Source organism: Antrostomus carolinensis, unplaced genomic scaffold, assembly GCF_000700745.2.
Source record: "Antrostomus carolinensis isolate BGI_N321 unplaced genomic scaffold, ASM70074v2 scaffold15962, whole genome shotgun sequence".
Taxonomy (NCBI): Eukaryota; Metazoa; Chordata; class Aves; order Caprimulgiformes; family Caprimulgidae; genus Antrostomus; species Antrostomus carolinensis.
In genome coordinates, this window is record NW_010300328.1 from 37,359 (window position 1) to 52,435 (window position 15,077).

Below are 15,077 nucleotides of genomic sequence, written 5' to 3' on the forward strand. Positions count from 1 at the left end.
TAAATCAGCACCATTTTAATTTCCTTTCTCTACAGCTTTGATGTCATTTACTTTAGTTCCCATTTAAAACGCGCACTGTGCTGGGAGAGCGTGACTCCCAGGCACAGCTATTTGACAGGTTATTCTGCACATCTATAGAGCTGTAATTGTCTTAAGTATTTTTCTAATTTTCCTTCACAGTGAAAGTGTTCTTATAAGTATTCTATATGCTGCACATATTCTCCACTTGCCTTTAAGATGGCCCTAAAGAAATGATGTCTTAACTCTAATTTTCCTCTGCATTATGATTGGTCTTTTTTTGGTTTATTGTGTTGTTATTTTTAGTGCAAATTGAGGTGATTTCCTTTGTATTATGTTATGTGAAACATCCCATCCAAAATGCTGTTGTATTCAGCTTTCAGTGTTGGGAAAGTTGTGTATAGCTTACTTCCTATTTTGAGGTTTAGAGTGAATTTTTAATGTGGAAGTTTTTACCGTAGTTGAACAGAATCCTACATGATGTCGTGCTTCATGTGAGTGAAATATACTGGGTGTGACACTGCAGGTTTTTAAATTTTTTGTTTCTTTATTCTAATGCATTTTCCCCACTGATCCCTGCCCCTGGGTTTTGAGCTGGTTGTACTTTAGATAGGCTTTATAAAGTTGTACCTGGACAAAATTGACCTCAGATATCCTGGCTATTGTGTGTAGCCTGAATTAGGTGATTTTATCAGCACATAAAACTTTCAGTTGAATTTCTGAATTAAATGTCCATGCTTTTCTGCTCAAGTCTAGGGCATTGCAAGGTTTGAGTTCCAAATGTGCAAGTTGTAGGAATAAGGGGGAAAAAAACCAAAAACCTAGAAGGCTGCTGGGTCTGTGGGCAGCATTTGTCACAGCAGTGGCACACGGTTGTAAAGTGGCCTGTCCAGGGTATCTCCATCTATTACTTGTTTGGTCATTTCTGTCTGCTGGCTGTAACATTCAGAAATGTGTCAGAATACCACAGGGATGGGTAAGGAAGCAATTCCAATTATAATTAACCTATCCCCAACACTGCTCTGTCTGAATAGTTGAGAGTAACTTGGCCGCTATCTTTTTGGTAGGCGCTGAAGCTGTAATCTCATTTGGAAGCCCCCAAAAGACCATTTGATCAAAGCTAACTATCAGATCTCTCCTCCTAAGGAGCCTGGTATTACATGACTTTGAGATGTGCACGGGCGGGTGGCTACTCTGTAATTGCCTGGCTGTGACCCCATAAATACACAGTAATAGCAGGTTCTTTCGATAACGTGATAATTATGTCGGGAGGTACCGTATCATTCAGTGACTGCTTACCATGTCACTTGCCATTTTTAGATCTCATAACACACTGTCAAGGAGGAAATCTCTCAGGCAGTCACCCTGTAATTTGCATGTGCTTTCATATTCAGCAGCTATTATGTAATTGCCAAGTTGTTTCGAATGTGTTCATTTAAGGGAATGCTGTCAAGGGCAAAAGGCTTCGGTCTGACCCTTGAAATTGGATTGTGTGGCTTCTTCCACCATCCATCTCCAAGCTGGTAAAAGCACACACTTAAAGGAGAGAGCACTGTGAGGTGCAGGCTTGTCTGGGGTTTCTAACAAATGCATTGCATGGGGTTGTTTATCTCAGATGTGGCTGCACCAGAGGGGTGAGCTGGTCAGGTGGCTACATTTTCCATACGGGTTTTGAAATGTAGGTGGTTGGGTCTTGACAGCAAGTTGTGTATAGGCAGCGATGGACTTAAAGGGTGCTCACACATTGCTCAGTTTGAAGCTAGCTTCACTGGAGCATCTTAACATGATTTACAGAGGTAGGTGTATGTTATTCTCGTTTCATATCTTTGTAGAAGGGGAACAGATTGGTTTAGCCAAGGTGACGTGTGAGTTGATGACAGTTGGATATGTCCCAGGTTTTAGTTGCTTTTAACTACTCCACCACAGCTGTGGGACCTCACTTTGCCTATTCTCTTTTAAAATGTTTTTTTTAATTAGAACAGACTATCAAAGAGAACAGTTGTTATAGGTTGTATGTATTTGGTAAAGCTTCTTCAGTTCCCGTTGATAAAGATCCTTTGACTGAAGGAGAAAAAAAAAAGACATTTCACAGCCCAATTCCTGTGACTCCTGTTGTTACAAGAACTTGTCTGTCACAAGTTTGGTCTAGTCGTTGCTCCTTAAAGATCTGCCAGACTAAAGGTCTCTTGTGTAGCAGTTAAACAGGAGCATCCATCTCAGCAGGCGTCCATCCTGTAGGGTCTCGGGGGTCCTGAGTGGGGGTCTGACTTCCATCCTCAGAGGAAGGCACTCTCCCACTGCAGGGAAACCCTGAGACCTTAAAATCCAGACTTCAGTTCTCCTATTTCATGTGATTTTGTTCTAAAGGCATGTGCCTGTTCGGATAATCAGTTAACAATATAAAAAATGTGGCAAACCGTGAGTGTTCCCTTTCAAAGGAGAAGTTGGAAAAAAAAGAAAAAAGAAAAAAAAAGGAAGAAAAAAAAAAAGAAAAGACAATGCTATTTTAAGGCCATGTTTTACATCAGAATAATCTTTGGAAGTAGGATACTGAGTAGCAATTGTCAGCTGGAGAGCTGAATGTCCAGGATATCCCAGCATGAAATTCAGATGGCTTTCTGGCAGCCTTTGCCTTGAAGTAGAAGATGCAGAATAAGTCTGGCAACCTTCAGGCTAAGCACTTGTAAACAACAGATGTTCATAACTGGAATCTTTTGGAAGAGAAGGGCAGGGAGCAGCGTGTATGTCCATGCTTGTAATTCTCAAAATTTGCAGTTAACACTGAGCTGTGTCAGGAAGACTTTAAGGGGAAATCAAACATTGATCTCAGTGAGCAGCTTGCAGAGAAGTTGAGCTTCAGTTTTCTTAGAAGTCAAATGGTTTCTTTAAAGGAGAGATGGTACAGGCTGGGAGGGAGGTATTGATGAAAGCATCTGGGTCGTGTGGATTTCAGTTGTTGTTGTTGTTGTTGCTATTATTATTTTAGTTGATAAATATTGTCATAAGCTATTTGACCTGTAATTCTTTTTGCTGGAGCTGACTCCTGAACATTTTGTTTCCTGAGTCTTTCAAATAACAGTTGGAAGATTTTTCTAAGCATGAAGCTTGATTCATTTATTCAGTGACTTAATTGAAACTGGAGAACTGTGGATACATTGTCAGCAAGAATTGATGTAAAACCTCAGGGTGGATCTTTGTGGTGTTTTTCATCATATCAGCAATTCAAGTATCGCGCCGTGTTGGTTGATATGGTTGTAGCCACTCTTGTGGAGCACACTGCAGAGGACAAAATTCAGAGAGGTTTGAAAAAGTGGATCCAGAAACAGTTAGGTCTTTGCTCTCACACTTGGTCTGGCAGGTAACTCCGCAGAGTGGGAAATGAATCAGTTTCTCAATTCCCAGAGTCCTGATCACTATTTGAGGAGGTACCAGGTCTGGAAATGGCTGTTGCGTACCTCTAGGAAACAGATCCCAAATATTTTGAGAGGCAGTGATATGGAAAAGGAAACTTGAGTTTTTCTATTTAACATCTTGCTTAGAACCCCTTAGTTCCAAGGAAGGATGGTCGGTGAAGTTTTCTATTCACATGGATGATGCGATGTGCCTGTATTAATTTAAATATTTATCTTCCTACTTAGTAATATTTTCCTTCTCCTCTCACTCATTCCTTCGTCTCGTGCTCTTATGGAAACCCAATATTCCTATTCCTGGTCCGTGGGTGTGGGTTTGGTTTTGTTTTGGTTTTATCTAGTAGGGGGGAGGAGGTTATCTTCTAATGTAATTTTTCAGCTGTTGCTCTGAACGGTGTTACCTTGCAATGCCCAACTGTTACCTTTGTCACTCTCTCCTGCTTCCCTTAAAGCAGATAAATCTTGGATTGTCTGTGAGTTCCTTGTATGAATGACTAATTTAATTAAGTTTCAGATACTCTGGAGTCAATCTTCCCTTCTGATCTTTTGAGACTGACTGAAACCTTTGAAGTGGAAGTTGCACAGGACTCGATCAAGATAACACCCAAGAAACCACAGAACTTCATACTTTGTGGTTCCTTAAAAATCTGTGCACAACTTCCTCTTCCTGCTTCCAAACACCCCCGATTGCTGTGATCTGGTGTAATTTAGGCTAACCTAAATAAACTCTTCAGATTCACTATCATCACACGATCTTTAAATGAGTATAAATAGTGCTTGAAATAAACCTGGATCTTGGCATCATCTTCCTCCTCCTCGTCTCCTTCCAGGGGAAGTTTGAGTCAAACGGTTGTTGTGAATGTGAAATTGCCAGCACTTTGGGAAAGTTCATATCCAGGTCTTAAATTTTTGGGGTGATCTCATCAATTTTATTTCTGAAGGGTGAATAGTGACTCCAGTTATTCTGCAGAATCTGTGGAAATAGAGCTCACTCTCGATTATACCCGGCGGCCCCTATTGCACATTTTTTTTCCCTTTTTCATCCCTCCTCTATGGTGACATGAAGCTGGAAGTGAAGTATATTTGCCAGCTCCTTTGAGAATTGAAATGGTTAATGAGAATCACAATTTGCTTCCCTGCCATCTGCTTGTGGTTATGATAGAAAAGGGTCTTTTGTAAACAGTTGTATAACTTCTGCTCCGTGTTGTAAAAACTGTTGTCATGTTCCACCTCAGAAAATGCTGTGTTTTTAGAGGTGCTTTAACAGTTAATGTGTGTGCAGTTTGAAAGGTTGGTTGGAAGGTTTGAAGCAAGTAACTGCCTCTTTCCTTTTCTGTTTTGTTTCTGCCTCAAGTCCTACCTTTATCTTCTTTGTGCCAGCGCTAGGAAAATTGTCACTAGCAAATGACAAAGGAGAGTTTTTGTCTCGCTTCCTCTTAAGAACCTTGCTGTGAAAACATCGAACCTGTACAGAAGTAGGATGGACTGTTTTAACAAGGTACTGAAGGGGTACTGAAGGGGGTACTGAAGGGGTTAGTGAAACCAATAGGCACCAAGAACCTAAAGGAATTTAAACGAGAAATCTTGAGGAGTGCAGAGCTGTGGTTACGTGGGGTTGAGCTGAGGGTGCGGCGCTCACTGCGCAGACCCGAAGGTGACAATCCCGGTCGCGGATTGGAAGCGTGTGGGGTTGTGATTATTTTTTCCTGCAGGATGGCCTTTCATGTCTAACCACACGGAGTGTGTCAACAACCCATCTGGCGCCATTAGACACCAGCAATTTTACTCACCATGCTTTTCATGGGCTCTTGGTATTCGTGCTATGTGCTGCCTTAGAATAGCTTCGGGTGTTGTGGTAGGGCAGCCTGGACAGCTGGGAATTGTCCAGTTAACTATTGCATCTCTTCTGGTTCCCATTTGGTGCTTCAGTTTTCTTTAGAGAGCAAGGCACTCCTACCATGCTCCTCTACAGTCCCTTGCAAATATTCTTGCTTATAGTTGTAACCCTTGGTCCTTGTTACTCACAGCTCTTCCAAGAGAAAGATTGGGGCATCCATGGACAGCCAGATGTTCTTAGTGGAGCACATAGCAAAAAAATTCATAACAAGATGGAGAATGCAGTGGGAGATATTAAGGATCAAAACAGCTGAGTGTTTTCGGGTTGGTGTTGTGTACAGATGGGAATGGTACAAAGGCTGAGAAGGCAAGTTAGCAGGCTGCACACAGTTGGAGTTCTGGCTGCTCGGAGGAGATCTGCACTGCACTGGTCTTAGGAAAAGAGTGAGGCAGCAAAGTGATGAAGCAGTAACAGACTGTTAAGGGTTTTGAGGCAGGATTTCCAACAGCTAGAACAAGATCAGCTGGTGAAGTGTCTGAGCTTCTTGTTCCTAAGTTCATTTCCAAACATTTTATGATAGTTGGTTCATTTTCACTTGTAACTCTTCCAGCTTCAGAGGGCAAATCCTAAATCAACGTGTAAAGTACTTTTATACCATTGATGTAAGGGAGCAAACCAGCCAACTTTTAACATCTTTTAATACTGTCCTTCATAAACTTCTTTTTACAACCATCCACAGTACTATCTTATTTAGTTTGCTTCCTGTCTTCTACATGAACCAGTTTGTCTGTTGGTAGAGTTGGTGGCTCTCCAGATGGTGTGTACACCTCCAAGCCAGCACTGCTCCCTGGAGGTGCTCTTTCTGGAGATACCTTTCCTGCTCCTGCCTTCTCTTTGGTGGAAGAAAGCTGGGTGTTTCTTGTCTCACCTAAATTTAAACCCAAAACTTAAGGTATATATATTACCTTCTCTTGTGGTAGGAGCTTTTATCTCTGTTTCAGTGGGAGACAGAGCACACGACTTATCTGCAAATGTGCCCTTTGAGGGCTGGCTGCAGCCTGGGCAGTACCCAGAGATTCACTGTTAGCCAGATCTTAGTTACTAATGAGCTCTCTGGCATATTAACAACACAAACAGTACGCTGCAAACACTGATTGCAGATTGAGGGGCAACTATTTTGATTTATATAGCTTAACATCTGGCAGTTTCAACCTTGTGCAGTTCTGCATTTTGATCATTCCATCTGGTTTTGTGCATGTCAGCAGTATCTGCAATGCAGGACACTAGAATATGAAGGTAAATATTGTCTCTAAGTAAAATCTGGGCCTTTTCACCTCTTATTTTCTTGTTTTTTAACTCAAAACACCAGGAGAACCAGAATCCTTTTTATACCCCCTCCCACTTACATATACACAGGCACACGTGCACTCTCCAAACCTTGAAGCAGTCCAGATCACAAGCTGCAGTCATTTCCTGAGCTTTTCGGTTTTTAAAGGGAAAAAAAACAAAGCATCAAGATCAGCTGTTCTGAAATTATTCCCTTTTATCTAAAACTATCTATATTGCACTACAAATCCAACCGTTGGTGTCATGAGAAGGGCAATGAAAGTCTGCCATGGCTTAATTTTTCCCATTTTCACCATGTCAGACGTTTCTGGCAGCAGAGATTGCTGTCCTTTTAAGTGCAGAATATTCCCTTTTTCAATGGAAATTAAACAGTTCTTGTAAGGAGGAAGAAATCTGATACAATTGCATACAATAATCAAGATGAGCTCTGGCTTTCCACCAGAGATGACTTTCTCTTTTTCTAAGTAAATATTCTTGTACTGTAAACAAATGATAAACAGATCTAGAGAGAGAAGTAAACGCTGTAGTTCAGACTGCACCTAGATCTGCCAGTTCCAAACACTGCTGCGGGGCTGCTGGGGGACCGTGCACAATCACTGCTAACGTCCTTGCTTTCATCTAGTATGAAATGATGCCTCGAGAAATGACTTATTTTCCTTTCAGTGCATGAAATGTTGATCCAAATAAACTGAGGTTCCTCTCGTCTCCCCCTTTGCCCCTTTGTGTTACTTATTTGCAGAGTGCGGAGTGAATCAACCGTAAATAAGGTTGAGAAAGTTCAAAGATGAGAAAATAAAGCTTGTTATGTGGATGTTGCTTTCTCTCTTGCTCGGGACAGATATAGATGCTTGCACATAATTTTTTTTGTACATGAGACATAACATTTTGTTTCCTATGCAGATGCTGTTTAGCTAACTGAATGCTTGAAGTCTTTTTATTGCGGTTAAGTCGCAAATACCCGAGACAGCGCTGTGAAACCTCTTGTTAGACCCTGGAGCCATCGCTCTCCCTCAGGCACTGCGATTTATGCACAAATCCTTGGATTCAAAAGGAAAAATCAGAGCCTACATTTGGCATAGTGTAGCTTGCACTTGCCTGATCTGCTTGTTGGCAGGCAAAAGCCCATGGCCATGTGAATGTAGTCGTGTGTGATCGAGGGCACGTGTTCTGTACGGGCAATAGCCATTTTGGAGCCTTTCTCTGCTCACCTCTCCCTCAGCAGATCCGTGTGTGCTGCAGCTGGGTTTCTGGCATTTGTAGATATAGAACATCATGAACAGAATCATTTTGTCCACTTCAGGTAAAGTCCTATCCAATTCTTCTTTCTATTTTGTGTCCTTTATAGGAAGGATCAGAATGTGCTATCACCCGTCAATTGCTGGAATCTCCTGCTAAATCAAGTGAAGCGGGAGAGCAGGGATCACACCACCCTGAGCGACATCTATCTCAACAACATCATTCCACGCTTTGTCCAGGTCAGCGAAGATTCGGGGCGCCTGTTCAAGAAGGTAACTGAGTCCTACAATGTGTGTGGGGTTTTTTTGGTCCTTTTTGAAATACGAAGTTTTAGCTATTACTTCTGGTGGATCAATTTATTGTTGACTGTGCCTAACACGTGTTGAGTTTTTTTTCCTCTTTGTGGATCGCTGTGCCTCTGATTTCTTTAGTTATTTACTCCTTTTAGTATTTTAGGATTTTCCTGAAAGTGATCAGTTGAGATTTGTTGGTCTAAATTCAGGCCATGTTTTTTTTCCTCTTAACCTGCTCACAGTTTTGTAATTTGAAACTTTTATTAAATAAGCAGAAGCTCTCCAGGTCTTCAACTCTGAATATAATCAAGAACAACTCTCCAAAGACAAATTTATATCTGTCGTAGAGGAGAAACTATGGTTAAAAGGAAAATTAGTGAGAATTCCTACTATACCATATAATAAAAGAATGTATTATCCTTCTCTGGAAAAACGAGATAATACAGCTGAGGTCTCTTGTTAGCCTTGTCCCCTTTTTCTCTCCTTGATTTCCACCTGGAAAAAAAGGTGAGACAGTGTTGGGAGGGTATTTTTTCTATTAAGATTCTGTTCTTCCAGTTGAAGAAACACAATATGGAAGCTTTGAAACTCCTATTATATGGTAATACCTAGTCTCTTCAGAGGTTTGTCAATGGCTGGAACACCTGCTAGTTAACATGTTAAAAACATTGCAATTCTAACATTGAAAGCAATTTCTTTTCTGCTACTCTCCACTCCCTTGCAATGTGTCATGGTCCTGGAGAGTTATTTCTGTTATTGCAATGCCTAGAGATGGACCTGGGCTTTCTAAAGAATACTTTTGTGGAGACTAATCCTAAATCTCACTGTCTCTGAGAGAGAAATGGAAGAGGAACACTTCTGATAAAAAACTCCTAGCATGCTTTTATGTCTGTCTTTTTTCCTTCAGTGGTGTCAGTTGTTATATTAAAGACAGAGTTACATGAGTAGTGGGTGACTTTAAAATTAAAATCAGTTTAGGTGCAGTCTTGGCAGTAATTGGAGGCCTCGTTGGCTTTTCACTCTGGTCTTGACAGTTTTTGAAATGCGTTGAGGAAAGTGTGTTGAGATGTTTCTTAACATCTCTATGTCGCTTGAACTGATAAAGAGAGTCTATATAATGCAGTCCATTTAACCTGCTAGAAAATGAACAATGCTCAATATTGTGTGTGAAATTTCATGTCAAGATGCACTTGAAGGAGTGGCATCTTGTGTGTTACCTGGAGAGCGGGATGCATTTGCTCTTTTACAGCAAGTACTTGTGTGTGTTGGCAGCTGATTTCTATAGGAGAATGAAAATAAGTGCAAGTGCACTGTTGTGTTCCTTGTCCTCTGCCTATTTATTTTGAGTTTTTAATGGATAGCAACAAAGCATGGAAAATATATTCAAGTTTTACTCTGTTTCTCTTTTACTTCTTTCTTTTTTTTTGAGGCATTACCCAAGCAGATGAGGAACAGTCTGTTTTTCACACTAAGACCTTTTTGACCTTTTAAAACTTTCTGGTAATTACATTATGGTTGATTAGATACTTACACGGGATTATTGAATGGCAGTTGCTCTTCAATTCCTCTAATCCTTCCAAAGGATAAGTAATCTCCCCACTGAATTTCAACAAGGGCTGTGCTTGAGCAAGGTGGTTGAGAAAATGCCTTCACGAGGAAGTACATGGAAATTGATATCATCCCAGTTTGGCTGGAAACTAGCATCTTAATTTTCAGCCCCCTGTATACGCATGGTCTCACCTTGTTTTGTTTTGTTTTATTTTGGTCAGCAGGACTTTAATAAAAACAAACAAATAACCAACTGACAACAAAAAAACCCCTCTGGTCTTTTCCTCACAGACCAGATTCAAACTCTCTATTAATTTGTGCAAACAACAAGGCACTTGTTACTAAATTCCAGCTCCTTGTTGTCTGACTGTTTACCAGGCATCCAAACTGGCTGAAGGCCAAACCAGGTATTAGATTACTTGTGCTGGGTGGTTAAAAACAAAAATTGCATCCTGTCTTATCTAGAGAGTTGCATTATTGAATAAGATAGCAGCTGATAAATAGAGAAATTTGGTTGAACTTGAATCTACTCTTCCTTGTGCACTTTCATTAGAATCTCTCACCTTCCTGAGCCATGTGAAGCAGCGTGAAGTTGTATAAAAGCTGCTGGAGGCTGGAAAATAGATGTGGTGTGTGGTTAAAATATTGCAAATCAGCTTTATGTCTCATGGATTTAAAAAAAAAATGCTATTTATTTGTAAAACCTGAGTTGTAGCGTGCTTGTAGTACTCAGTATATCCCAAGAACAGTACAAACAATCTTCAGAATATCTCTGGACCATAAGCAGACGAATGATATCTTTTCCTGGATGAAAAAACAGGGGCAAGTGGATGAAGTCACTTATCCAGAGTTGCTCAGCAAGTTGCTGGCAAAGCCAGGATGCTGCTCTGATCGGTAACTGTAGGTGTTGAAGAGGAGTAATTAGGTGGCTTAGCAAGGTATTTAGGAGTTGCATGTATTTTTATACCTCTAACTAGAAGTTAGAAACTGTGCTAGCCCAAATGGAAATTAGTCCTATTGATGAGAAAATCTAAAAGAACATTGTCCTTCTTCTCCCCTTCGCTTCTCTCATCCTCTTGTAAACTTGAGACATCTTTTCCCATTTTTTCAGTGGAGAAGAGCTACCATAGAATGTGACAGCTCAGAAAATGGAGAGCTTTTTAGCAGTCTTAAAACAGATGTAATTTATACAGGAGCTACATGGCAAGTAACAGTACTGTGCCATGCTGCAGAACTTTCCATGAAGCTTTGGAAGGCAAATTCAGAAGTCCCAATAAAACCCCAAATGTGAAGTAGCTCTGACTGGCAGAGCTGAATTAGTGTGGTGCTACATCTCAGCAAATTTCTCCACAGATCTAATTAACCAGGCTGTGTCAGTGACATAACTGGCTGTGTTATTATGGAGACTGGAGTTTCCTGCCTGTCTTGTGCCATGTCGTCATTCCAGCTCACTCACCGCTTCCACACTATCTCCTGTCTGGTCTGACACACACAGTTAAAACACACTGACTGCGGATTCATGAAGTGCAGCCTGCGGGAGGCAGAGCCTTGGCTGCGATGCTGTTGGGACACTCAGGTTTAGCTTAACACAAGAGCTTGGATTTTACTGTTTTCCCATGGAAATTGTAGCTGTTGGAAACGTGCTGCCAATCTCGCTGCTGATTTGGGAGCTGTCTGTCCTTATCTCACGCTACACAGGGAATCAGTGTTAAAGATGAGGATGCTTTATTATTTGAAAGTCTGAGGAACATTCTTTTTTACACTTCTGTTTGGAAAATACCTTCTAAAAAAGTTATACATGTGTCTGATTGCAGGTGCTCTAGTCACTTATGTTTAGTAACTACTCACTGGATTGTAAATAATGCTAAGAAATACGGAGAGGATAACAATATAGAGATCATCATCTGCTGAGGGCAGTTGAAATAAAATCCTGAGGCATGAAATCCTTTTCTTGGGCCATTTATAATTTAGGGCCTTCTTGAATCAGTGCTTTGTATCATGCTGGGATCGAGCAGGTGAGCTAGGAAGGATAAACAGGGTAGAAAGGATGTACTTGAGATCCCTTTTGTTGTTAAACTCTTGAGTTTCTGTATCTTGTGCTGTCTGAAGTGGCGAGCTTTTTCAAACGCGAGAGATCTGAGTACAGCATGCAGCTGTAATCCAGCCTTAAGGCTGCAAAGGGCCTGGGTGGGTGTGATAAGGTCCATGCTGGGAAGGAAACGCATCCTCAAGGGCTGTGGAGATGTGGAGGGAGGCGGTGGGAGCTGGCTGTGTCACACACAGAGCCCAAGGTGTGGGGCAAACTGGGGATGTCTCTGTCTGGGAGAGCATCAGTAGTGGTGGCAACGTGGGGTTTGTCTCTTCCAGTGACTGTGGTGGAGAATCCTCAGGCTCAGACAGATTTGCACGTGTTCACTCCTGGACCCCTTGGAGCAGGAAGGACACAGCAGTGCTGATGGTCCAGCTCAGGCGGGTCTGTCTTGAATTCAGTGAAATTGTGCAAGCCCAGCGGTGGTGCCTGCGTTGCACACAGGTTTTCAGAGGGGTTGTGTTCCCAGTGTTTGGATTCACAGTGTCGTGGGAAGCCTGCGTGGTCTGTGGCTTTGCCTCACGCCGTTTTTCTGTTCGTGTCTTACAATGAAGAGATCCCTCTCCAGGGCTGTGTTACGATGTGGAGGGTCTTATTTGTTTGAGTGTTAGATGGAAGCTTGCCAGCCACTTCAAAGGTATCTTTGCTGATAAGAGAAGCTGTGTTTGCTGCCAAAGCCAGCGCTGAAGTGGTGCTGGATACACAGTGTGTGTCAGCCCTGTTTCTTCCTGCCTTTTGGATTTGTTTACTTCCTCGGTTAACTCTCCCCTGCAAAACCTTCACATGTCTGAGCGCTGGGCTCTTTCCACCAAATGTGGTTTTATATCGTATTGAAAACGTGCAACGCGAGGTGTAGGTATTCTTGGCACACTGTGCTCTTTCCATGCACTTTGTTTTGGCCTCTCTTGAGGAAACTCTTCCATTTCAGTAAAGGATGAAGTTAATAAGGACCTTGCAGCTGTAGCAGTCGTGCAGATGAATCCCGTTGGTGTCAGTGGGGAGCTGGCGTTCGGCTTCAGCGGCGCCGCTGGCCCCGGTAACGATGTCCCTGCAATTCTGCACCACTACAGAAGAAAAGGAAGATAAATGGTGAAATAAATAACCACTCTCTCGAGCAAATAAAACTAGTTGGGGAGCTGGCGGAGTTGCCCTAATAACAAATTGTTACACCTTGGGAAGGAGGTAATATTTTCGTATTTGTCCAACAGTTAATGATTTAGCCCTGGGTTTCAGACAAGGTTGAAGTTTAAAGCCCATGTGCCTCCCGGCGTTGCCATTCTGGTCACCTCTCCCTCTCCAGGAGCACCGTCCTGCTTTGATGTCAGCGCCTGTTATGCACGTTCCTTTTCATTCCTCCATCTGCTTCTGTAGAGACCACTCCTTTGGTTCCTCCCTGCTTTTCTTCTTTCAGTGTGGCCTTTTTATTTATAACTTTATGTACATGTATTGAAAATATTCTTCCATTTGAGCCAATTCCACCTTTGATTTCCACTTTTCTCCCTTTTCACGCTTTCCCTCTGTCGCCCTGCTATTGTAATGTGGTCCTTGATTTCTCTGCATGGTACAACCTTTGTGTTTGTGCTATGGGTATCAGGTTTTCTTGCCCTACAGATGTATCTTTTTTTGTGAGATCCCTTGGTACTATTTATATGTGTGCAGCCTTTTGAGAAGCAGTCTCTTTAATTTGATATCTTTAATCACTCTTCATTGTCTCAGATTTTCCTAGAAGCAGACCAATAGCTCTTGTTTAAATTTAATAGGAAAAAAATTATATTTTTTTAAAAGAATGGGCTGTGGAAGCCTCCATCATTTTGAGGAGTTTCTGAACAAACTGTTTTTTTTTTTTGTTTTTTTTTTTTTTTTAAACTTGACAGATTTTTACATAACAAAATTGTGAAGTAATTGGAAAGTGTTAATAGGCAGAAAAGCAGATTTATTCTGCATATGCGTAAGTTCCTGTGTCTCGAGGGGCCTCGGGACTGGCAGTGGCTGTTACCAGCTGCTTTCTAGAGCTGTGTCTCTAAATAGAGCTGAGTACCTCCTCAGCATCTGCCTGCCTTGCTGTTACGTGTACCCTTCATGTAGCATTGGTCCTACTGTGTGTAAAACATTCATCTTCTGCTCTGTTTTTAACTCAGGGCTCCTTGTTCCAGTGTGAACTGGGAGGCTCACTGGAGATGCTCGGAGCAGTCCTGCCCTGCTTTCTGCCTTGTTCAGGTGGACGTGTCCTCTCAGTGTAGAGCAGGGAGGGGTAGTTGCCCTATAAATCTTGCTTTGGGAGTGTAGCATTCCTTTACACTATTGTATCAAGCTAAGTTATGATATTTATGAGGAGAAAACTCTGTAAGAAGGAATGAAGAAAACAAAACTGACGATTTGAAATTTGCTTCCTGTTTAATACCTTTGATCGCCGACAAAACCAGTTTATCTTTGGTACACTGAACACTGTTTGATGTGAAATGAAAAATCCACAATGAGTTGGTTAAAAGCCTTGCAGCAATCAAGGAAGAAGAATTATTAATTCTCTTAAGGGCTCTGCGCTGAAGATGACCTACTTTACAGCTGCAGGATGTCTCATTGCTGCATTGGTACCAGAATATGAACAATCTTAAAATACACCACATATGGAAAAACCACACGCATGAAAGAAATGCAGTGGGCATTTGTAAAAAATATTTGTAAAAAATATTTCTTTGTAACAGTATAAACATGTAAATATACAAATACTGTAAGTAGGACTGTTGTTGAGGTGCAGGGTTGGTTGGTAAGTACACGCTAGATCCCTGCACTCCTGTCTGCAGCCTTACGGACTGTGTCTTCCTCCGCCTTCGGTGCTTTAGGAAATAGTCATGTTGAGTTCTTACTGTTTTCCCAAAAGTTAAAGGACACAGAGACCCATTGTGAATGATACTTTCTGAGTTCTCATTGGGGAAATTAAACCTCCTGGTTTTCCTACTAGCTCATTTTTAGAACAAGTGGAATGGGGATAGAGAAGAGGGAGTGAAACAATTTGTGTGCTGCTCTTATCGGAGTCAGCAGTGTATAAATCTGCTTCTGAGGAAAGAGGTTTGATTCCCCCCACCTGGAATTGGAGTGGATGGTTTCTGTGACGCTGCTGACACTTTGTACCTGGTCAGATGTAATGATGGGATCAGAGCTTATTGCTCAGGGTAACGCACTGAATGCTGAGGGCTACAGCTGGAGTAATTGAACTACATATGTTATAAGCTAATAATGTCACTTCTGCATATAGAATAGGCAAGGAACGAGCTGCCTCTGGTCCTTTTACATGTGGGGTC

At 41.7% G+C, this 15,077-nt stretch overlaps 1 protein-coding gene across 5 annotated transcripts in view; it reads left to right on the forward strand.

Moving 5' to 3' along the window:
* The window catches only part of SRGAP2 (SLIT-ROBO Rho GTPase activating protein 2), a 102,005-nt gene that overhangs the window by 36,927 nt on the left and 50,001 nt on the right, over positions 1–15,077 (forward strand). For all 5 annotated transcript variants that reach the window (XM_029083783.1, XM_010163109.1, XM_029083784.1 and 2 more), the window contains exon 3: positions 7,958–8,120. In XM_029083783.1, coding sequence (XP_028939616.1) covers positions 7,958–8,120 — 163 coding nt within the window. The remainder of the gene's footprint in view (positions 1–7,957; positions 8,121–15,077) is intronic.